This window comes from Dromaius novaehollandiae, chromosome 3, assembly GCF_036370855.1.
Source record: "Dromaius novaehollandiae isolate bDroNov1 chromosome 3, bDroNov1.hap1, whole genome shotgun sequence".
NCBI classification, from domain to species: Eukaryota; Metazoa; Chordata; class Aves; order Casuariiformes; family Dromaiidae; genus Dromaius; species Dromaius novaehollandiae.
The window spans coordinates 104,919,471-104,945,607 of NC_088100.1; the positions used below are offsets into that span (position 1 = coordinate 104,919,471).

At 35.9% G+C, this 26,137-nt stretch overlaps 1 protein-coding gene across 1 annotated transcript in view; it reads right to left on the reverse strand.

Moving 5' to 3' along the window:
* The window catches only part of USH2A (usherin), a 407,004-nt gene that overhangs the window by 283,808 nt on the left and 97,059 nt on the right, over positions 1 to 26,137 (reverse strand). The window contains exons 19-20 of the mRNA XM_064509686.1: positions 25,715 to 25,859; positions 15,313 to 15,543 (exon numbers count right to left, since the gene is read on the reverse strand). Coding sequence (XP_064365756.1) covers positions 15,313 to 15,543; positions 25,715 to 25,859 — 376 coding nt within the window. The remainder of the gene's footprint in view (positions 1 to 15,312; positions 15,544 to 25,714; positions 25,860 to 26,137) is intronic.

Consider the following 26,137-nt stretch of genomic DNA (forward strand, 5'->3'; position numbering starts at 1 on the left):
CCATATGGCCATTTAAAACAAATATTTTAAAGAAATTATTTTACACAAGATTTACAGTTATATGATACACTAGTGTGAAGTCATTTCTATGAGGAAAATGTTTAAAGCTTGTATTTTGTCTTTTAGTTTAGGCAGAGTACACCTAAAGATGATAGAATAGTATAGACAGAAGATGTTGAGCAGGAAATGAACTTCTCCTGATAGGGCAAGAGACCTCCCCTTTGCAGATTCCTCAGAATATAGAGGAAAAACAGTCTAGCAGCAGTAGCAGCACAAAAGTAAGCAAATGTCCTCTATGATTTCAAGGGTTATTATAGTTCCAAGAAACTTAACTTTTTTCCAAAATGCAGAAAAGTACATAACTTTACCCTCTGTAAGGCCACCTGTTTCAGTGTTATTGAGTCATTTTTTCCTAGACATGATGGGGTGGGGGGATTCTATTTATTGTAGTACCCACACTATTTTAAAATCAAATGCTATATTGGAATAGACTGCTCCTAAAGGCATCTAAAGGTAAAAAGGACCTACATATGCATATCTACCACTCTGCTCTGAACCCTTGCAGTCCTAAAATGGGTTCATGGTAACGCTTAAGGTAAAAATTTCAAGCCTGCTAATCAGTCCCAGCCTTCCCTCACCATCTCATTTAGCCTCTGACCAACACTGAAGACAATTGTGTACATGACTGAACAACAAGGCTGGGATTAAGCAATCTGTAGTACTGCGTCCTTGCATAATTAAACCTATTAGCATTATCAAACAAAATTAAAATATAGAATGGTGACTGAGAAAAGAATTCCAAAATTACAAAGAAATAATAGGACATCAACCCAAAATAGAGCAAATGTGAAATGAAAGAATAAAACGCCTTTTCAACAGACAAAAGAATAAAGAATAAAAGATGGCAATTAAAATCATTTAAAGTACCCATGCAATATAACACACAAGCCTTACTGGTAATGGAATCGAATATAAACCACAAAATATGGAGACTGAAAAGAACATTACTGTACTCAATTAGCAGTTCTACTGTATCATCAACTTCTTGATGAACAAAGTTTAAAACGTTCAGAAATTACAGTCATCTCAGCACAGGTGGACAGAGATAGTAGCATAAAGAAATACTGCTTATTTCCAACTATAACTAACAAGAAGATTGTGCCACCACTTCTCAGGCATGTACCTGGTCATATCAATCCATACCTTCATGATCTTTAGGTAAGGATGAGCTGCAACACTTTAGCTTACATATAACCCTCCCCCAGAATGCAGTAGCATCATTCACCCCGCCTGCCATGAGCACATCTCCCCAGTCGCTTTCCTCGCTACACACACTCTCTGCAGAATATTAGGTCAAATGCAAGGTCTCGATATTAATCTTCATGGCCATCCACAGAACTGGTTCAAGGTATCTCAGGAGTGCCCTTCTCGTTATGCTGGGGACCTCTCCCAGCAGCTGCTCTTAGTCTCAAGGGTCTTAAGAGCAAGACTGAACTCCCTTTGCAAGCAGCACAGAGGCTCTGGAACTCATCAGTGGGGCAGGGGATCAAAATGACCATGACTCTCACAGTTTTCTAAGGTTTAAGTCCACATCAACTCAGGCCTTCCAAAGTCATACATTAAAACAAGTGAGAGAAGAAAAAGAAAAACATGGCCAGAGAGGAAAGTCAGGTAAGAGCGGAAAAAGAAAAAGGTGCATGAGGAGTGAAGAAAAAAAAAATTACTTTCAAGTGTGATTGTGCCTTGCAAGATGTTCAGGAATCACTTACAAACTACGACAATTACCCAATATTTCAATCAGTATTCTTATCTAATACCAATACCTAATAATACTAATATCTAATAATTATATGACTCATCTGCAGATGGATTAAAAAAATAAGAATCTCAGGAGATCAGTTTCTGTGATTTTTCTATTCAGAATAGAAATATAAAACAAATTTTCCTCATTAAAGATAAGCAATTGTGTCTCCATCCCCAAGTGGAAGACCAGAAGTTTGCAACTGTAAATCCACAGTATAAAATTGACTTCAAAAAACAGCCTCCCCATCCAACCCCGCAACCAACCAAATCTTCCTCCCAAGAATGCCCAATATGTGTAGCAAATAAACAAATAAATAAAAGCCATGTTTTCCCCACTATGTATCTCAAAACCAACCCTCAAGGACCATCTGCTTCATTTAAAAAAAATCAGGTTGCAGACCTATAAATTACTACAAGTTAATAATTTTCCTGTACTGTATAAAATAATCTCTTTACAATTACTAATGAATATTCTGAAATGAAATCCTATGTATTTCCAAAGATTTTTGACTTTGCTTGCAACATTTTAACAAAATTCTTAGTTCTGCATATTTTAAAACCAAATAACTGTAGTAATATCTAACACAGTTAAGGCCAGCCTATACAGCAATAGTTGGTGATTACCAGATCAAAGGCCTTACTTAAATCAATAAAGATAGCTCCTGTACATTGATTACCATCCAACACTATAAAAATATAATTGCTTACCTCGAGAGGAGCAGTACAAGTGAAATGAAAAGGTCAAAAAAGGTCAATAATTATTTAAATTAAACTTACATCTTCCTTCATCCGACGGACCAACTCTAGCACCTACCGAAATGGTGGTGATTTACCAGTTTAAAGAGACATATTAACATGTCAGCAAAGGGCTTAGCAGTAATTGGGTCAGCAATTTTAAGAAGTCAAGGTTCCAGGTTGTCAGCTTCTCCCTTTATGTTCTCAATTAATCTTAAGGTAATATAGATCTTAAGTCAGTAAGCAGAGACCTAACCACTTTCAGTCAAACCTCAGTTTGGGCACATACAGAGGTAGAGTACAGTTGCTTTTTCTAAACTACAGTATATCATTCCCTAGAATGTCTTTAAATTAAAAAAATAATGTCATGCAACAATTCACTGTTGAGATCAATGAATCCTCTAACTGAATATATAACATTTCTGTCATCCAAATAAAATGGTCCTTATATGAGAACAACTTGGAAGACTTATGTTTTCTTTTGAATACTTATGCTAACAGTCACTTTCTGAATTCACAATCATTATACTGCACTGTTACTTAAAGTAATAATTTTGTCCATCTATATTCACTTCAGAGATCACACATCAATTCCAGTGCATTTCAGAGAGAGCATGAATAACTTGGAAAAAGATAGAAACTCTGGAAAAGAAATGTGTAATCTTATCTCATTCTGGAAAAGATATCTTGCAAAATAATTGGTTTTAGAGCTATTTGTTCCATAGTTGTAAAACTCAGCACTCTATAGCCCAAAAAACAAGAAACACTTCAGAAGTCAAGATCCCAAAGTGCAAATAACCGGTATCTAATCAAATACATTATGCTTTTAAGTTCATTTTATTAAAAAAAAATGTATATATATCTCCATGATTACTGGAAGAAAAATACTAGCAAGTAACTTGTAAGCTAGTATGTCATTGTTGTGTCAAAAGCATTTCTGAGGATCCTATCTAGTGATAATACTTACTATCATCTTTGGAAGCTCCATACGTACATAAAATACCTAATAAAGATTTAATAAAACTAAAAAGTAACATACTCCTCAAGTTTCTGTATTTATTAAACAAATCCCTAATATTCACGTGCAGAAGATGCTTCCTCCTTAAGGTCTGAAGATTGGAATGGCAGCAACATTCAATGCTAAATTTACTTACCAGGTCCTTGTTTTCTTTTGCATAGAATTTTTGCATAGAATTTTTCCTACAATTTTTTGATTACACTTCTAACAATTAATTTAAATTGCCCTTTTTATCTTACATAATAGAAGTCATTAAGTGTTTTTGGGTCCCCCTTTCTTTGGATCAGGGACATGAAATTTGGTTGAGTGTGGTTATCTTGAGGTGAGAAAAATGAAGAGAAAGAGAGAAAGATCTCAATTTAATCATTCATGAAATTGCTCTTTGCAGGATAGTTTGCTGGAGGATGGTAGTGAAATTCTGGAAAGAAAGAATTAAATTTAAATGGAGACTTCCCCAACATAGGGGCCAAAAAGGCTCTTCCACGGAGTTGGTCCTGACCACCAACTTGGAGTGGTGTGCTAGACACTAGAAAATAAAGTGAGGAGTCTTTCTCCTAGACTCTTAATTTTCTCCCACTCGGTGTCTGGAAGTATGAAGAAAAAGACAGCACCTTGAGAAACACAGAAGGAAAACAAGCAAAGACCTTTTTAGCAGTCAATCCAGGAAAAAAACAAAAACAAGGAACAAGTAGGGACAGTGCCAAAACAGAAAAAAGATTTAAAAATATATTAAAAAAAGAGACATAGGAAAGCACTAGTGAAAAGAGAATAGCAGAGCAGGAGGATCTATACCTGCTAGGAAAATCTCTTCTTCAAAATCCAGTAAAAAATTTATATGCTGCCAGTCAGCACAGAATAGAGTAAAAGGCATGCACTCCTTTTTACTGACAGCTTCATATACCGATGACCAGCTAGTGCAGCAATCAGTGTCTCTATTAGTTCAGATCACAAAGAGATGTCATGAATATGGAAGTTTTACACCCATTGACGTCTGTGTTAATCGGCAATGTTCCACATGATGGACATGTCTGGGATTCTCCTATGCCATTGTTTTGGGGGTTTTGTTTGTTTTTCAGTCTTCGAAAGAACTATTTAGACAACATCAGGACTGTGCAAGTAAACCATCAAAATTTAGGAAATACAAGAACTAAAATTGTCTGTGAAAAATTAATGCACACACAAATAGAGGATGAATAATGATACAGTCTACAATTATACAAACACACTTTTCCCATAAGATACCTGCCTCAAGGATTTTATGATGTTCAGCAAGTAAAACAGAATTCATGTACCAAATAAGGAATTTGTGCAAAGAAGCCTGTCTTGATGTAGTGCTATGAGGATGTGTAATAAAAGAGGAAGGGGAGTGTAGAAGTGAAAGGACAGTTTCATAGCTAGCACAGTTTAGCTAGTGCAGTTCAATGTCACTCTGGAGAATTCTGTCCCTATCCCTGCCACAAAGCTCTTACACAATGCAAGGCAAGTCACTTAAGCCAAACTTTTCAGTTACTCATTTGTCATGCACTTTTCATTTTCTTGAAGGCTTACATTTTAAATACCCCACAGAGATCTGTGGAAGTTTTAAGTGTTCCTAATTGAATGGAGGGCAATAGAAACTCTGCTTTAAACGCATGAACTATTCTTAAAACTTAGCTCCTAGCTATCTTAAACTGAGCACTCAAAATTAGCAAGGACCCTTTGACACTTTCAGTCCTTTTTTCTTTACCCAAAGTTCCCATTCAGAAAACAAAACCAAGAATATAATGAAGTGTTATAAAAATGAATATCAGTGATTACAAAGCACTCAGATACTCCAACAAAAGACAGGATAGGAAAAATTATAAAAACAAAACAAAACAAAACCCTCCTGCACTTACTGAAGAATTAAATATGTAGAGTAAGACAGATATCAATCTGTATACAGAACAATAAAAATTTAAAAAAAGCAATAACTAGTCTGTTCCATGCACAGAGCCTATGGACGAACTAGTTTCTAATCAAACGATTACATGCCATCATAACACAGAAGAGTAACAAGGCTGAATTAAGTTCATAAAGCTTATTTAAACTCCATTTCCTAAGTTTTAGGCACTTCATTTTGCAATCTTCATTTTTCCCATACGTACTAATGCAGACAGCCTATTTTTTCTCCAAATTACCACAATTTAATCCTGAATGACGGTTTTGATATAATGTCATTATTCATCCACGATCTGATTGATTTTAGACCTTAAAGCCAAATCTTAACACACGTAAATTTTTAATCCTTTAATTTCTCTATTCTGCTAGCAATTGATAAGGACAATCATACTAAGAGAAGGTATTAATTTGATTACCCTGAAAATCAATTGGAAGGCAAAAAAAATTTCCTTTTACTATTATTATGAACATTTCCTGATCAAATTCACAAAGCAATCATAATCAATGTGTGACTTCTCACACATCTCTAGTCAATACATTACTCAGTAGTTCCACCTTCACTGTTTTATTTTTAAAAAGCAATGTGGGAAAGAGGAAGTCATGTCTTAAAAGCAGGCATAATTTAAAGGCTCAGTATCAGCAGAATGGAATGTCTTAAGTCATCAGACCAAATAATCCTTTATAGAAATAATAATCTAAATAATATGGTCCAAACACAGGCCAGAGAACTGTGTGAGAAGAGCAACTACTATGCATTAAGTCTCACCTGACTATATAGTACCAACCTTCTCTTTGCTCCATGCTTTTTCAAACTTTCCACAGATTCCAAGAATCAGGAAGAATAGATAACATTCTTACTGTGCCTGTCCAATGAACTCCTCAAGAAAAGAAAAAATCTAGCGCATATAAGAGCTTGTCCTGCCACATCCCTTCCCATCACCCTGAGTATCCTCTTGTAAATTAGGGTCCTTTTGTTCGTATACAGGAGATGTTCTTAGACTGGTTCCAATTCTGTGCTCAGAAATATTTGGTTTCTTAATTGAGATGGTTAAAGAACAGGCTTTTATTCAGTGTACTGGTATTTTAAAGGGTGAGGAAGAAATTGGACAGGATTTATATATCATTTGCAATTAAAGAAGAACTTTGGAGAGAGAGGCAGCATCAGAGATAATAGAATTCCTGCCTTCCTGCCCTAAACTAGCCAATATTTTCCAAATAGGTGTAGTAGAACTACACTGTTAAAAACACAAGATTAAGCATTATTAGTCTAGTTGAAAACCTTGAGCAAGTGTCATTGTTACTGCCACTGACCCTAGCACAAAGTAAAAATTAAAATTTCAGAAGTTTTAGAAAAAAAATATCAGAAATTTGACACTTATTAAAGTCTAAGCCACAGGAATATTCGTGCTTGTGTATTATTTCTTGTCAAGCCCTTGTCTTGAAAACTACTTTGGGTTACAAGTTCAATTATACAAGCATACAAGAGTCCTACAAAAATCTTACAAAGTATTGCCATGACAGGCCTACAATTGCACTGGCAGATGAAAGTCATTGGCAACATCCAGCTTTATTCCTTTCACCTTTCTCCATTCTACCATGTTTTTGAAACTGAGAATTTCCAGCAGCATCCATACTTTCACTCTAAAGGATGAACATCCACTGAATTACAATTTCCTATGCTCAAACCTGCTCCAAGTTCTTTCTTTGATCTGTATCATTTCAGTCCTTTCCATAGCTACATAACCCTAGTTAAATGAAATGAGTCTCCATTTGACGCTTAGTACATGAATCTCTCACATGCATACCTTGCAAAGAGATGCTTGATACCTTTTTTTATATAAACTTTCTGCATTTGTGCAGCTTCTACCTTCTAGCTTTTTCTTTATGCTATTTATTTTTAGCAACTTTTATTTTCCGAAATCTCCCTCCCAATGAGCCCCTCCATCTTACACCTTTTCTTAGAGATGCACTGCACAGAGGTGATGCGCCATCACAAAAGGAATCCCAGGAGACGTCATGCCCGAAGCAAAACACAGCACTTCCCTAACTGTTTATTTTCAGAGTTATGAGGCACCCACTATCCTTGCTGCTAAGGCATAAAGAACAGAAAATCTCCTTGAACCCTCTCTCTTTTCCTTCTTCATCCTTGCAAACATACAATATAATCCCACCTTTGGCTTCTGCAGTGAGCTGGACTAATACATGAGAACTCCACTCTTTTTTTAACTAAACGCCAAACTAAAGGCTAAAACAAAAAATTATTTATTCCAGTCACTCTTTGTGCAGGCTCCTATGCAGAGTTCCTACAACAAATCCTATCAGCACTTTATTAGGAAGTGAGCATGGAAAAGAAACAATGAATATATAAGTATGGTTTACAGATGGAAATTCATTTTGTATATAATAATTTTGTATATAGGTGCACACACTCAAAGATTAGTTTAAAAAATACAAACTTAGTGGAGAATAACTACTCTTATTACACTTGACTAAACACCTGTTCTTTGAAGTAACTGATAAAAACCTTTTCTTCTGATAATTCTTAGGCTTGTCCCCTATAGACAGAATGTCCACCATATTTCAAAATGGCAAATCTCATTTGCACAAAGCAAACAGAAGCACAATTAGCGTTGTGGCAAAAGGGGAAGAACTGCTGTTTTAAAGAGTACAGCTCACGTGGCTACATTTATGACAACCAAAAGATCCAATCTTGTATCTGGTTTTGCGTAAGCAGACAGCTGAAGCTAATGATGACCTAATCTGGCAAAAGGGTTTTTTGACAGGGACCTAGGTGTAACAACAGTAGGAAAGCTATTGCTTTTATAACTTTTACTGTTGGGGCTACTACACGCTCTGAAAGTTTGCGTGCACAGGCAGAAACATTTGTTTTTAACCAAGCAGTGCAGAACATCACACAATACTGGCAAAAATGTGCTTTGATACTGAAGCCAAGAAGATGCAAAAAAATTTGCAACTGAATGCCAGAGCCTGTACTGCATAATTAATCTATTAAACTGCAAAGGATAAATATGAGAAATTCTACAGAGGGGAGAATCCTTTTTTTTTCCTGTAGAGGCAACATTAAATCTTTTTTACAATAAAAAAGATGGAAAAAGCAGATGCTTGATACTGATAGTCCATACCTAACAAAAGCAGTTCATCTTCATGAAAATATTACCCCTGTAACACTGGCAAGGTCAGTAGGAGCTTGGCTTATTTGCTGCCCAAGTCCCTGTTGTGCATGTTAGAAAATGTTTTAAGATGTTTTGTTCATAAAGCAGCACACTTCGCTTTGTTGTGCTGGATCACTCCTTTTTCTCTATATACAGCTCTTCTCTCTACCTATCTTTAGGCTTCTTGGGATTAAGAAGGAAGGAAGAAAGGAATGTGCTTTTCAAGATGAAACTGTGAATTCATTTTAAGTACTAGGACTAAATTCTAACTGAAATGGCCATGTGAACAGTTCTCAGGGAGAAAAAAGGATTGTTCCCTTTCTTACTGAAGCCACCCACCTGATAGTGATACAGAAGAACTTTATCTTACTTTCTTTCACTGAAGATGAAGGCATTGGTTCAAATTGTTCTTTTGTGAAGATAAGGGAAGAAAATGCAATCAGCTGGCATAAAAATTAAAACAAATTCTAAAACCTGTGGCAGCAAACATTTTTTTTTCTTTTTTTCTTTTTTTTTTTTTTTAAAGCACAAGGCAAATCCTGGAATAGATTGCCAGAGAGATTGTGGAAATATTTCTGGAAATATACTTGACTACATATGGAGATAAAACTCAACTCGACAAAGGCAGGTCTAGTTGGATACTCTCTGAGCAGGAGCTTGGGTTAGATGATTTCTCCTCCAACCTAAATTATTCTATTATCCTATGAGTTAGTGATTAAAACTCATTTCTAACCATTTTACCTTATCAGTAGTCATAAAAAGAAAGGTTTCAAAATACCTAGAGGAGGAAGGAAAAAAAAAAAAAAAGGTAGAAGCAAAACTTGTCCAACTCATGCAACCTTTCCTTTTTATAGAGGACTGTAAATCAGATCTCTGTCTATGTGAAGTTCCTGAAGGGCAAACAAGTGATGTTACTCCAAAAAATGAAAAGACATGCGAGGCATGGGGTGGGGGAGTGAGGTAAGAAAGGCAGATCCTTTGTCCTAAAATTTACTTGGGGAAATGAACATCTGTCCTACTTGCACTGGATCAGTCTGAGTTTATGAGAAGGTATAGGTTTGGAAAGCACTCTTAGAGGTCTTGGAGCCTATCCACTTGCCCCAAAGCAAAATTAGCATTATCATATCTGCTTTCAGTCTTAATTTTTTCTAGACTAAACAGCCTCAATTTCTTTAGCCTTTCCTCTTACAGTGCTTTCTAGATTTCTAATCATTCATTTTCTTGATCTTCAGTCATAACACGTCCGAAAAATCTCTTCCGGGATGCTAGAAAAGGTTTATTTGGCTCCATAAGCTAATGAAAGTATTTGTTGCTTCTGCTAACTATGAAATGATTCCTCAAGATTATATGGAGCAGAATTTGTTCTACATTACTGCAAGGAGAGTTCACTGTGATGAAGAGCTAAGGGGAGGTTGAACATTGAATGACCACAGTCATCCTCAACACTTCTGCTTACAACAAATGTAAATGACTCTTGTTCAGTGTCCCATGGCAAACTTACTAAGAAACACTGTTACTGAAAAGAATTCTCCATTCTGAGAAATGTGTATGCATCTCTGAGTCAGAATTTGGCAGGGAAAACACTAGCACTTTTTTAAAAAATACATTTTTAAGACTACTGCATGACACTAAAAATGTCACTGTAAAAAAGCTCTACTTGTAATGCTCAGTATATGAACATCTTACCTCATACAGCTATTTCTTGATTATTACAGGGCTGAATCTGCATCATTTAAAGGTTGGCAGAGTTCATATTCCAGGCAAGACCAGTTTCTTTTCAAGTGTAGTATCCTACTTTAGAAAACTTGGATTCAAAGTAAGGTCCAACACAAAGACTTGTTCAGAGTGGAACTGCATTTCAATTAATATTACATGAATGACTTTCTTTTTAAAGAGGTAGCATCCAAGAGGAATAACATTCAAACAATACTAGCTCCTTCAATTGTTTTTAAAATATCACAATCATGATGCATGTGACCTGTTCAATAAAACCTGGAAACTAAATGTTCTTCCTTTCATCTGCCCTCAGGGGCTTAATCCTGTACACTTGCTCTAGAAAAGACTACTGCACAGCTTTTTTATAGGGTTCCACGCAAAATGCAATGTGGCACTGTTCTATATGAAGGCAGAGTATCCACCAAGATACTGGTAAGGGTGCACGTGTGTTTTCTCTGGGAGTCACATTTTCAAAGAAAAAACATGATCTACTAGTCTTTATGAAAAGAAAAGGTGAAGGTGCCTCCCTTCAGGAGATGTTTATGAGTTATGAATCCTGAAAGCAGGTAGCGCCTCAAATTAGAACCAAACTTGATCCTAAGCAAGGCTCCTTTACACAAGTTTAAATTCATACATCAATTAATATTTGGTCCATTCAAGCACCTCAGTCCTGGCCCTCAACCAAGGAGTGAAAGGCAATTAAGCAAAAACTCTTTTCATAAACAGATCTGATGGCTAGTTGTTGATAATCCCACACACACTTCAGCAGTGCCTAAAAACCCCCATTCATCTTACTGTGAGCCTTGATACTATAGAAAGTATATGAAGATCCTAACTTCCCTGCACATCAGTCCTGGAACTCGCACAGCCAGGTTAACATGACATTATCCTCAAACTCATTACCCCCTTTCTTAAGCTTCTAAATGTGCTATAGGGGGAAGGTCCTAAAAAGGTGCTATGTCAGAATCCCTTTCTTTGGACCTAGCCATTAGACTCAATCATCACAAGAACAATCCAAGCATAACTAGGATTTAAAGGATATTTAGACACTCAGCTTTTTACAGTTCTTTGAATTCCAAGCTTGCTTGTCTACCTGTCGGAAATAAAATAGTACTTCCCTTCACAACTAAAGAACCAGAAAGTCAAACATAAGAATGTTCCTGCACCATTCTGATTCCAGGCCAACAGCTTCTTCATAAAAGCAGAACTGAATAAGGAAATCAAACAAAACAACTAATTTGTAATAATTTCTAGCCATTTCTAGAGGCCTTTTAATTAAGTCTTAAGTATAAAATCCTGCAATAAATAGAATTTGAACTTCTGTGTGTACAAATTGACTTATGAAGTAGCCTTTTGAAAACAAGGCAAACAAGGCCCCAAACACCACTTACTCCAGTAAGATGCTTTGAAAGTGTAATCCCTTCTCGTTAACCAGGTTCTAAATGCTGAATGTGAAGAAGTCAGGTTTCCCTTTTTTTGTATTACTGTTATACTAAATTTAAACATAAGGACAGTAGCTGCTTAGCAAGTCTTGGATTACAGAGTGAGTGGAATTCTTTAAATAGAACATGTATGTAACCCATACTGCTTCCAGTAAATTTACATCAGGAAAAAAAAGCATCTGTGATTTCCTCTTTTACAAACAGAAATAATGTGTGGTACCATAAAAATATGGTATTTTCAAAACCACTGCCTCCTCCTGTTTCATCCATCTTGCAATTGTCTTATGTATGGTCTGGCAGGCAAATCAAAAACGCAACACACTGTACTAATCGCTCAATAGTAATAAATATAATATAAATATAAAATAAATAATAATATAAATTAAAAGAATAATATAAAATAGAATCATAACACTTTGCTGTCTCATGGGGAGATGTGAAGATAAACGCCTGAATACCTCAATCTTCAGAGTGATGGGGAGACAGATGAATTCCTTAGTAAAGTTGAGAGCACTAACAGTTTATTTGCTTCGTGGTACTGTGATGAATATAATGAATGCTACTGTCTCTAATAGTTTAAAAGGATAGCAATATGTATTAAAAATGAAGTCAGCATCTTCAGTCAAATGATATCACAGATGCCTAAAACATTTCTTTACAGTTTGAAGAACTGAGAAATTGTGTGTGGACAGTTCTGGCAGAAACAATCCTTTTCTTTACCTGACTTCCTTTCTACCCAAAGTGTACTCAAAGGCCATCTTCCCGTGCAGCTGGAGGCTTTCTTTCAGACAGAAGGATACTGCTTAGCGTAGCCAGTGTTTATTGCCTAACTTCTTTTTGAAAATGAATTTGGAAAAATTCCCAGATAATGCATCTGCCCCTATTACTTGCACCTCAGAGTGTAAGACTAGCCAGGGAGGTAGCAAGGACAACTGCATTTATTAGCAATGAATAAACAGATCTATCTTTTTCTGGATTAGCACTGGGTGATCCCACATGCACCAAAATGTATTTGTTTACTGACTGTCATATACAAGCTGGCATGCTTTTGTGTCAAAAATGTACACAACTTCATTCACACTAAAGCCGCTCCATCTATATAGTACAACTGCCAACTGCCTGTCTTCTTCAGAGATATGGAATGAGAGAGGGCCTCAACAAAGAAACAAGTGCAGAGAACGATAAAAGAACTTTTTTTATTCCCTTAAGTGTCTTTTTTAAAAACTCTCCTGGCTTTTCAGTTATTTTCCCTCCATCACGTTTTGTAAGGAGGACTTAAAAAAAAAAAAATTTATTTCTCAAAAATTTATTGAGTTGTCAAGTATAGGAATTATACATTTTTAGGTACCAAACACACTGATTTAACCTTCTTGTCAGTTACTACCAGCAGCTGCATGGACAAATTGCCTATCATACTGTGGTTCTAGCTCATCTCCAGAAACTCAGACTAATAGCTCATCTTACAGAAAGATCGCAATCAAAAGTGATAATAAATTATATCTATCCACACATCATTATTAGCCATCAGGTGCCAATATGAAGGGAGCTTTATTTTAACATCTTCTCCCATCCCGTCTGTTCAAACTGTCTCAGATCACCCTCAGCCATCTCAAGAAACCTTATTCAAATTGCAGCTTCAGCTTTAGTTTTTACAGCATAATGGAAGCCTATAGATTGAATCAGCGCTTGGGTAGATTAGTGTTATACTTTCTTGGTTAAAAAACACACAGACATGGTAACAATCCAAGTAGTGCATTTCCCTCTTCCCCAGTACTCTCAGAGACTTCTGATATGGAGCAGGAAATTCAGCAATACCCATAACTATTTATCTAATTAAACTATTCACCTATACCACAGTGATGGGGCTGACTGGAGCTCCAACAAGAAAAATTGCACCTCACAGTTCCTTTGGTGTTTAGATCATCACAACAGCAGACAGATAACAGAAAAAAAAACACATTGAAGATTTTTTACTAAATATACAGTAAAGCATGCAAACTTTGACATCAGGAAAACTATCAAGCAATTTGGATGAGGGAAGGTGCCCACCAGCTGTTCCTATAGATTCATGCACAGAGACAGTTTTTGCAAGTCACCATGGTGTCAATATTTAACTAACACATTATCATGTTATTATTACTTGAATCAAGCATTACCAGTCAAGTCAGCACCTAAGGAGAAGGAGGAAAAAAAAAGGAAGTCATCTTCAACTTTTTTTTTTTTAATCAAATTCAATGGGCAATCATATAGTGCTGAAAAGCTTTTTTTTTTTTTCTTTCTTTCTTTTTTTTTTTTTTTTTTTTTTTTAAGAAAACTCTTTTCACATACTCCTATTCTTGCAAGTACCAAGACAAGCATGTCCAAATATTCTTTCCAGAATTATCTCTGGGCCCCGCCAGAGGACAAAAAATTTCAGCTACTGAGCCCTCTTCAAATCTTCAGGGTTTTTTTTGTTTTTTTTTGAAATGTCAATAACACTACATGCTTTTTGCAGCCCTTCTCCTGTCTTAACAAAGAAGATTCAGTATCAGCTTGAGTTGTATCACACTACTGGGGTGTGGCCTTGGCCCAGTCAGCATGCCATCTAACACTTGCTCTTACTGTTATCTAGATTCCTTTAAGATTTCCTCTATCAGTCTCATAAAGAGATATATACACACACACACACACACACACACACACACACACACACACAGACAGACACACACTTTTTCTTTTTTTTCAAACCTTCAGCCCTGTCATTTCTTCTTTACTTTTAAAAATTCATGCTCCATCCACACCAGTGTAATATTTCCCCTCTACAACTTCCCAAACACCTGAGCAGGTTCATCCAGATATTTTCCTAAAAAACATATTGTCTAGATATTTGCTCTATCCCTGAAGTGTAGACATCAAAAAGATATGAGAATCACAGAACATAGCACACTTGATATGCTTAGATCTGAAAAACTGCCAGTTCCAAACTAAATACTGAGTCAAAAAGAGAGCTGATAACACGCAGCAGCCCCAAAACAGCGGAGTTCTGCCACCTTGGCAGCCTTTCCTCCTCCTCTGACAAAACCGAACCACAACACAGACGTTCTCAACAGGGAAGGGAGCGCTTTCTGAGCGCTCACACAACCTCAGGAACCCTCAGAAAGATATCAAAGAAAACAGGCCCAAGTATTTACAGCAAATTCATTGAAAAGTTTTAATCCCAGAGGAATAAATATAATCCAGCATATATTCACCACGGGGAAATGAGTGAAATATGCAGCAACACTCACCATCATGTACATCTCTACGTCCAAAGCCAAGGGAATACAAATCCCACACGTCCAATAGAGTTTTCCAACAGCTTTTTATGCGTGAATCTAAATAGCCCATACATCACTAACAATCACATTATGCTTGTAAATTAAAAACCACAGATCTTACATAAAAGTGAGACAGAAGATGATAATAAATGTTAAAACAAATGCAGAGTACAATTGGTACATTTTATAAGTCATTTCAACTCATTTACCTGTAAAATAAGTATTGGCAGGGATAGTGGAACTAGCGAATCTGTAATATCCATTTCCTGGGAAACGGATTCCTTTCATTACTTCTGTACTCAGTGTAGCTAAAGATGCATCCATCCTTTCCACCTGGTAGATGGGAGAAGGCCCATTAAGCTCTTCAGGTTCATTCCAATTTATCTTTACCATTGTGCTGTTTATTTCTTCAAGATGAGGGGCACTAAGTTTTCTTGGAGCTGTGTGTTTAAAAAAAAAAAAAAAAAAAAGTTGCCTGTATATCATTGTCCACAATGCTTGGGAGATAATTCATGACACACAATTTTTTTTTCCAAAATATCCTACTTCAGTTTCTGGTCACCTTAAGAATAAATGTAGCTCTCCACAGAACTTATTTTAGGTTATTTTTAGAAAAAAAATTCTTAATCCTTACAGAAATTTACCTTTAACTCCACAGAAATACCTTACGTGTTTATTCAGGCTTTGGATAAATGTCTCTAATATTATATCCAATACAAAAATGAACCTTTTAAATAATTTTCGAGAATCTGAGTCAACTTCAACATAAAAACTACATTTGTATCCCTTCCTTGATTAGCCTCCCATACCATAATCACCGTAAGCATATATGCACATGACTTTCAGTGTTGGGTTTTAGTGCAAAACCAAAGAAGAATCTGAACAGTCGATTAACTCTTGTTACATCTCAGCAGTATGGTACTGTACATGACAACACAAGTCTTATTGTTGAATAAACTTATCCTCGTCAACAAGAGCAAACAGCTATCCATCCACAATACTGATGCTCCACTAGTTTTTTTTCCTCGTGGCATACATGCAAAGACAACGTTGGCTTATAAACAGATAATTATTCAGTTCAAGCAAGTGATCTTCTCTAACTTTTCTTCACCACAATCAGTGCACCGTAAGACTCTATACCACACTGTTTCCATGAAGGTATCTGCATAAGACAGTTTTCTGTTATCACAGTGAACCTCCTATTACTAAAACCAATACTTTGATATCCTTTTAAACATTCTGATAAGGTTGGTCATTCGATAGCTAAATTATGAACAAAATCATTAATTTTATAAGTACTGTACAGTAAGCCACTGGAGGGCAGCATGACCTGTTTGGATAATGAAGTGATGGCCATACAGGTGTGAAAGCAATGGACCAGCTTTGAAACAGTAGTACAGACATCATCTGGGGGAGAAGCACAAGAACACTGCACTATTCATAGAACCTACATCCATCTTATCTTGCCTTTTTTCTTCCACTTCTTTCCCCTATGACGAAGGGGATTTAACAACAAGAACTTCATTTGTAACCAGGAAGTGAAATACAACGACAACCTGTTAACATGACTTGTTCCAGTAACGAAATAGTAAAGAGCAATCAAAGCCTTTCAAGAACAATAAAACCTGAATTAAAATATGGGTCTTCGAAATCTGACATACTGCTTCACAGCACACCATTGTATATACTTATACTATGAGTTCTTTATGGTGAGAGAGATTGCTTCATTTAGAATGAATTAATAACATCCTTTTCAATATTCGTGCATTTACAAGATCATTAACATATTTCTCATTTTTCCCATTTGCCTGTAGCATGCTGCTGCTTTTTCCTTTCCTTTCCTTTCCCCCCCTGCCTACTTGATAAATATTCTTCTTGCAGAAAGCCAGGAGTGGGGGAAGTGGGAAAGTGCTGGTGACAATGTGTATTGTAAATTCCTGCTTAGGCATCATTTATGACTTCACAACCTAATTAGTATCTCGTGCTATGTTAGAAATTTACAATGTCAAAATTGAAGTAATGCAGCATGAGGTCATAAGCTTTCCTGCATAAGTAGGGCGCAGCACTAATGAATTGCAGTATTAATGCACAGGTTTAAATAGAAAACATGGCTTAACAATCAAAACTTCACCTTTGGAGGGAACCAGCGTACGTCAGCATTTTAAATGTGAACATAGAGGTTGAGCCCTCCAGTTCAGCTTGCTGATGGTAAAACGGAAATGCTGAAATTCATTATTTGTACAACATATACAGCGAACACTTATGACAATAACAGTATCTTCCTTTAAAGTCTAGTATTAATAAAAGGCAGTTACTTGGACCGTAATTATGGCATCCCTCATACCCAAACTCAAAGCTTTTATGGGGCTTATGCAATTAACTACTTAAATGCATCGTAACACTTGCTTCTCTGACAGGGAAGTATTGATTTTTTAATCATTTTCAAGTCTCCTCTAGCACAAATAAATGTACTACAGTTACAGTTAATGCACTGTGTACACGCATTAAACAGTGGCATGACACAATTTATTATTTTGTGATACATAGAACAGAAGCCTACCCTTTCAGAAAGCAACATCCTTGCTACAACATTAGTATTTAAACTATAGCAGCATTGATGCTGGAGAATTTTTGTCCATCCAGACAATGGGAGACTATTCATAACAGACTACCTAAGTCCACACCAAAAAAAGAGGCCCCAAAACAAAAGAACCCAAACTCTGCACAGGAACAGAGAGGATGGAAGGGAAATATGCAGCACTAGCCCGTGCGGTACTAAATGCTGAAATTAAAAATATTCAAAACTAAAAGATACAGTACGTATTTTCCTAAAGGTGTCACTGTGGTACCTGTAGCTACTTTCTGAAAGATTAATTGACTATAATTTTACCTATTTAATTTCTTTTAGTCACGTTCTGTTAAGACACATCTGTCAAAATAATGAGCATACTAGATTTTAGTGGATTCAAAGTCACATTTTGTGTATTTTAATTATGTAGTTTTAATGTCTTGCTATATAATACATATTTAATATATTATAAAGCTAAAACAGTATTTAAAAGCCTATGATTGCTGCATGCCATTGTGTAGCAGAGGGCACAAAAAAGACCAATAAAGACAGATGGTCCATACAGCTTATGTTGAAGTCATATATCTAAATATAGATGTTGCTACACAGGTCATTACAAATAAGCCTTTCCCATGTGTGTATGCACACACATGTACACAAAAATGAGGTTGGTAAGTAAAGAGCAGTTAATTTTGTTTTGTTTGAAATAATATCATTTTAGTTTTAGACTCGAAGACAGATGCCAGCATTTCACTCTGAACAGATGGTAATTCCATCTAATAGTGCATCTCTGTATTAGTAAGGTCTGTTGTGTATACAAACAGTAATAAACACTAGGTAAGGATCAAAATAAATTTTAATTGTTGACATTAAATTCTGGCAGCCACAGTTCTAAGGATACAATACTCCTTTCTCAAGTCTGTCAGGTTAACTAATGCAACTGCTAAAGCTTTTCCATACTCTGCCAGATTCTTGTCCCAGGAATAACATATTTACACAGTGGCTAAATTTAACAGGCTTACATATGTTTGAATAACTACTTCTTAGCATATTGTACATAGATATCTGTGTACCCTTCCACAGAAGTCTTCAATTAGCCATTCCGCATTAACAATGGGTGAGGTTTTATTCCTGTCCGATTAGTTCAAAAAGGTAAGAGTAATAAAATATATGGTTTTTGAATTATTGTTCACTTGAATTCAAAATGCACACATACAAATTAAAACAGGAATGTTCAGCAAATGGGAGGGCAAAAACTTAAAGAAAAAAGCTTTGAATTTTCTTTGCAGATAAAATTACACGCAAAGCCTAATGCTCATCCATTTTATTTTTGCTACGAGCTATTGCTTCACAGGACCATGAGATTGCCATAGCATTTCTAGTATGATCTTTGCTTTCTGCACTTCACAATAGCATCAGCCATTTCAACAGTAAATGAGTCAAGAAATACTACTTACATCTTCTGACAATATTTTAATTTTTTTTAGAGCCCATTTTGGGATTCTTTACAATAACGGACATCCAGAGAAAATTTAATAAAATGGACATGTTGCAATCATATTTCTTTAAAAATAGATTTAAGATATAATATTTTTTAAAATATCATGAAAAATATATTGCTTCCACCATATGGGACAACCAACGACTCACCAACCGATTTAAGATGCAGCATATTGAGCTGACCATATGTTACAGTGCTGTTGAATGGCTGAGTGATTCATGCCCGTCACATTCTAGTATATCAATTAAAGCTCCTTGAAGTCTGCATGATTTGTGTCTCTGTTATTAAACCCTGCTAATTCATCCCACTTACACATCTGTTATAAATCTCTAGGAGTGCTGCATGATTCATGGCAATCTGTGAGCATGGTACAGCAAATTCTTCTCCTTGTAATTAACAGTAAATTGTTTTACTGCCATGCAATGAATTTTTCAGTTATATTGCAAATGAACTCCTAAATGCACGGTTCTTTCCTAAGAACTGACTTATATCATTAGGCAATTAAAAAGTATTGCTTTGAACCAAAAGCTTTTAATCAAGAGGAATACAACTTAAACATAGCTTAAAAACCTTGCAGATTTGGCACAGAGGGAAGAGAATAAACTGAGCTATTTTCTGAAGTATAATATGTGCTTGGTAAGGGAGAAGAAACAAATAACTTGGCTCCCTACTATTTTCTTGAAACTCAAAAAGCAGTTTAACTACAGCTTGAACACTTGTCAAGATAAGTTTGAGCAGATACTGTTTATCTCAGAAGTTACTTAAGTCATCTGTCATTACCAGATTTCTCAGATTACTTTACACTTTTCTAATTGTAAAACAGCATCTTTATTCTTGAAATAAATAATTGGATAATTAGCCAAGATGAATCATCAGAGGATTCCAATGCTGTTCAAGTGTTCTTGTCAAAGGTGAAGCAAATTCATTTCAGCTTTGCCTCTGCAGCTTTCTGAAGAGGCTTTGATTTTTTTCCCTGCTACATTCTTGGCAGCAGCCTCAAATTCATGAGTCCATACATCAAGTCAGTAGTTTAACAACAAATGAAATTAAATTCAAAGAAGGGAAACTAATTGAAGGACAGCAACAAAAGTGTTTGGTAATGTGCTTTTTAATATGGCATGCCACATTTGCATGATAATTTTTCCTTTTTAGCATGGAGCAGAAAGTGACTAGCTTAATGAGGGATTATTCAAGACAGGAAGAACAAAATGCATTCATAACTAAGAACAAAGATTGTATTATGAAACGGAAACAGGCAACTGCCGAGAAGTAACTGGATGATTGGTTTATGCATTATGAATAAAAAGGTAGAAAAATATTTATATTAGTATTCACTAATGACTATATATACAAGATTGTTGTAATTAAAATTATATATTAACATATTAAGAGTGCTTGTTTAATCACTTTGGGTCCTATTCACAAAGAAGACACTTATGTACATGCATGCAAAACAATGTGTGTTTTCAGGCCAGCAGCAAATGGCCCTCATATTTCTCTTCCACAACAAAGGAAAATATACATTACTAATTACCTGTTTAATGAGTATTTGTGATTTTAAAATTGAGGCATAGTATTTTGTAGAAAAGCAGTCTATGACAGACATAAACAAATGCTGTATTGCCATGACGAATGGGATGAGGCTTTTGAAAAGGGCTTGCACTGGACCTTATTCGTGAATGGAAAAAATGGACAAATTATTCAGACTAAAAGGGTAATCAAAAAGAAAATGACATCAAGGAATGTCAGACAGCCCAGAAAGCCCATCAGCATCATTACCCCAGTAAACCCAGAGGCAACTGCAAAGCCACCAATACAACTGCTTGAGAAGTCTGCCAAGAAGCCAGATGCAGCTGGTGCTGGAAGAATATCTTCTACAAATTAGCTTCTGAACCCTGTAATTGCCATCAAAAGCAAAGGATCAGTTATACAATGTGCTGGGGTAAATGGTAGCAATCACAAAGCTATGCTTTGGTGTCTCTTAAAAAATGTTTTTAAATGAAGTTTAAAAAAATTAAAGGGCAAATGAAAGACGAACTTAATTACAAAAAGTAAGCTCAGTCACACAGTAGTCAATGAAACATAGCTGTATAGATTGTTTCAGGCACACTTTGACTATCTGATATTGAGAGGTGTAGGATAAGCAATTGCTGTACTGGTCTAGTCCTCATTCAGCTAATTCCGTCCCATTGAAATGTCACAAATTGGTGGTGGAAAAAAAAATAAAAAGGTAAATGTTTGCCTGCCTGCAAAGTTTGGAAAATATGCATGCTTTGTCAGGTGCTGCAAAGAATAACACAAGTAATTTATAATTTTAAGGAAACACATTGTCAAAAAATTGCTTTTTATGAAACAGCTCTTGCAGGAATACCAGCTGGTATAGCTCTCTTCGTTGCAAGGCACCAGCTCAGGATCTTACACAAGATATAACCACAGAGCACTTTCAAAAATAAAGTACTTTTGAAAATGAAAGCATAGCCTAAGACCTGATACCAATAAGAGGCCGAAAGCTATTCTCAAAAATAAACAAGAATTTGAATGTGATAAGAGTTTGGAGACAAGGACAAGGTAGAATTTGGCTCCAAATGTTGAGACAAAATTACATATAATTACTGTCCAGTATTGCTTTCAATTATATTTATGTAGCTGCACTTGACTTCCTTGGGGTAGCAAAGACAAAAATGAAGCTAAAATTTGGTTCCAAATTTTCAAACAGGTTATTGAAAATAAGCTTCTTCCTTATCTATCAGCCAAGACTTTCAATAATATATGAATGATATTGCAGTCCATAGAGTATTTAAAATAGAGCAAGGAACGTGGAACACGTGGACCATAAAAACATCCTTACTTTAACATGTAAAAAACTCACTGAGAAAGTAGGAAAGAAACACTTTAATGACTTGAGCCTTTAAAAGCTAGCAAGTTCTGTATTTATATCTGAGCATACCAAATCTAGGGTCTAATTCTGGCCAGTCATCTTCTCTGTGAGTTACAGAAAAGGGTTCATTCTCCTTTTCCATTGTCATGACATGCTTGCTTTGGTTTTTCATCCTAACAGTGCACTACCACATCATGCCAATCTTCCAACACTCCTTACCATCATTGGAGCTGGTGATGAATCAGGGATACCTATGCAACTTCTTCTATTTATCATATCTCTTTCCTACTCTTTTTCCTGATTTCATATTTATTTGTGATAGCTTCCACTCAGCTTTAACATAAAATAACTTGTTTCTTAAGAATTCTGTATTTTGTTTGCTTCCTCCTCCTCACATTCTCCTGGCCAGAATGTCTTCTTTTATTGCCATTTACAAATATGGTGGGTGTGTGTACTGGAGAGGAGTTTGTTTGCCAGCCTGACAGGTGCAAAGGTGTACGGCTGATTTTGGTTTTCTTTCACCCTTCTTTTGCAAAGCTGCTCATTGATGTCTACACTGAACCCAGTTAGAAGGAGTCTACTTGTTATGTATGCTTCTGGATTATTTTAACTTAAAATAAGTTATCCTTTGAAAGACTTCTCATTGGAAGAGCAGCAAACTGTCACTGATACTTCTGCTCTCTTCAGTCTTGCTACTAAATTCTGACCCAGCCTACAGAAGTCTTTTCTTTTCTTTCAGATTCTCTCAACTTTTCTTCCTCAGCATTGTTGTTTCTAATGATTTCATGCTTCTTCTCTGCCCTTGTTTTTATTTGCTATGTCATTCCAAATAAATAAGCATGCGGCAAGAGAAGAAGAAGAATGATAGATTTCTAAGAGTATCTATTTTCATAGCGAGTCCTCAAATTAAGCTAATGAATATGAATACGGTTTAAAAATTACTTGTGGTGGCAAATTTTAGTAGGAATTGACAATTCTAAAAGCAAGCTCTCTTTCTAGAATACCTCTGCTGGACATTCCAAAATCGCACTCAAGGTACCATTGACTTGAATGTTCCATATAGCAAATCAGTATTCTCCACACAAAGATGGCTTTCCCTTCTCCTCCTAAAGATCAAAGAAGGATTAATATAATTCAGTATAACCTCTAGCTCAACTTGGACTACAATTTAAAGCTCCTGGAATGCTATAGTGTGGGGGGACCATTACTCTGGGTGTACATTTCGGTCAAGACTTCCTCCAAAAAGTTCCCTTTGCCAGAGCATGGCAGTGGCATACAGCTAGGAAAAATACGTTCACGCCAGAGACACATTCCTTCAGGAATCGGAATTCCTCAGCAATCCCAGAAAAATTTAATTTTCTTTTGCACCTTTCAGTAACACAAAAGGATATCAATGGACTAAGATTTGATCATCTATTTTTATAAATAACAAGAGTGGCTTTTCCTAACTTACTTGGCTCTAAGGCTGAATTTGCTCTGATTTAAAAGTAAACACATGAGTAGTGTTTGCTTTATGTTTGCTTTTAAAATACCATTTTACAAAAAATAGTATTCCCAAAATGGAGCATACACAGAAAAAAGTTTGGATGGAGACTCTTCAACAATTTTCTCCGGAAATGAAATATGTGAACAATGAAAGATAAAATATCATGTAAAATCTAACTGTTTTATTCTTCAGTTTGTCAAAATTTAAGATATTGCATTAACATGCTTTAAAAACATGAAAAAAATGCTACAGAACCTTTACCTTCAAGGCCTAGGACTGGTAAACAAGGTAAGGCTACACTGTAAAACATCTAATAAATCTGGATATATCTGTTATTCTATTTTGTATTCTCCTGTCTTCTTTAATAGGTATTAATATGATAGTTATTAATACTACAAAGGAGGAGATGGTCACAAACAAGCTGTCAAGCGTAACTAAGCTATTGTTTCTCAACTCTTTAATAAATACATAAATGCAAACGTGGATCATCTGTGTTAAGAAGGTGTCTTAGTTAGGCCATACTTCTTTCCATGGTTATCAGCACAGACTGGAATTCTGTTCCTTACATGGCTGTGTGGTATGGAATAAAATCATGCTCATACAAGCAGGAAACTCTTCAGCCAGCCAGCTTGAACTTTTAAGAGGTTGTAGCACAAAGAAACAAACTGAAATTGGAAATTAGCAATTCAGAAAGAGAGAAGACCAACAGAACAATCTTTGTCCACTGAAACGTAAGGACGCTACAGCAAGAAAAGAAACAAATCATATATCCTCCACTTGAGATCAAATGAAAAGGCAATTAAATAAGTAGACAGACAACAAACAGCACACTAAGGGTAATATCCCAACAGCCTAAATTCCACCTCAGTTCATATCCATAAAGCTTCCTGTTTACCGGCTCTGGGCCATTCCTTATTCCCTGTCTGGAAGCTCCTATATCCCTTCATTGATTAAGCAGAGGGGCATTGACAGATTTCAGGCAACTCAGATATGGTCCAGATAGCCAAAAAAACATGTTGGACAGGCAGAAATTTTCATATTTTTTCCTTCAGGAGACAAAAATTATCTAAGAGGTGATTTCAAAGACCATCATCACAACATCCCTGTAATACCACTAATTCCTTAACTGAAAACGCTAATACTGTGAAAGTAATACTGTGTTTTAAATGCCTATACAAAAGGCAACTGCAATGTTAAGTGGCCAGATCTCTGCAGTTGACCACCAATATGTCACATAGCATAGATTTTGAGCTTATACTTAACGTAATAAACAGTCATACTGACTACCGTGTTCCAGGAATAAAAAGATCTGTGAAGCCAATTTTCTTAACAATTTCTCTCTTAAAACCCTTTTGATCCCCTGATGTCTAAGAAGAGAATTCATGCCAGTCTTTCCACCAAAGTAAATATAGGCTTTCTCTATTTCTGTTTCTTCTATACCGATGCTTATTTTTCCCCAAATTTGTAGAAAGCTAGTATCTTTGAAACCCCTGAAAAATGTGGTTGAAATGATCTTAAATCCTGAAAAATTATTACGGTGTATAGACACATAAATGCAGTTTGTTAAGCATTGTTTCCTTAAGAAAGTATGAGTATACACATCTACAAAATCTCATAAATACAGGAAGGTAAACCAACATTTCAAACAAGCAGAACCGAAGCATGGATGTTGCCTCTGATTTAGACACACAAATGTACACACTATGTACACATGTTAGAGTTTAAATACAAAAAACATGCAACTCATCATTCACGTTAAGCAAGACATTGCACATATACTTTGCATGCCCAGTTACACATACACATACACTTAAAAAAAAAAAACCAACAACAAAAAGCAGCATACATGAATGAAAGGGCTCAGCCACAATTATGTACAATTACAGTTTAAACAAACAGGAGCAAAAAAAAAAATAATTCACTTGCAATTGAGAGCGCCGCACACAAATCCTACTGCCACAGCAACGTACCTTAAACCTGCATTGCAAAAATTTTGTTTTGTTTTTATTCTGTCAAGGTAAGCAAATAATAATTAAGCGAGTCACTTTGTATTAATACAACACCTATCCCTGTCACTGTGCATCAAACTGTGATCGTCTACAATGGTATTCATTAGTAAACTGTGTGTCAGCTTTGCACGCGTCAGCTTTGCACTTTGATACAGATTGTTTCCTTACCAGCTGCCAAGGTTTGGCCTGTGCCTGGCTCACTGGTTACACAACCAATTTGATTGCAGAGAGTAATAGTGAAGTTGTACAACTTGTAAGGTTTTAATCCCATCACTACGTAGGACAGCTCATGAGCCTCAGCTATATGCAAAACCTGCAAGGCAAACAGATTAGAAGATGATAGCTGGTTAATGTCATCAATTCAAAGGAATGAAAATGTTACATTCACTAACATTTTGTTTCTACATTTGCAGATTCCTTCATTTAGACATGGAAAAGCTTGCCAAGACCTACTGAGGGAGAGGATTACTTTGGAGAATCTCAATAAACTAGGATTTAAATGATAATACTTCCCATCACACTGTTTTATGAGGTAATAATCCAGTTCCTGAGTGGATAAATGAGGAAACAAAGTTACTGCCTTGTAAAACT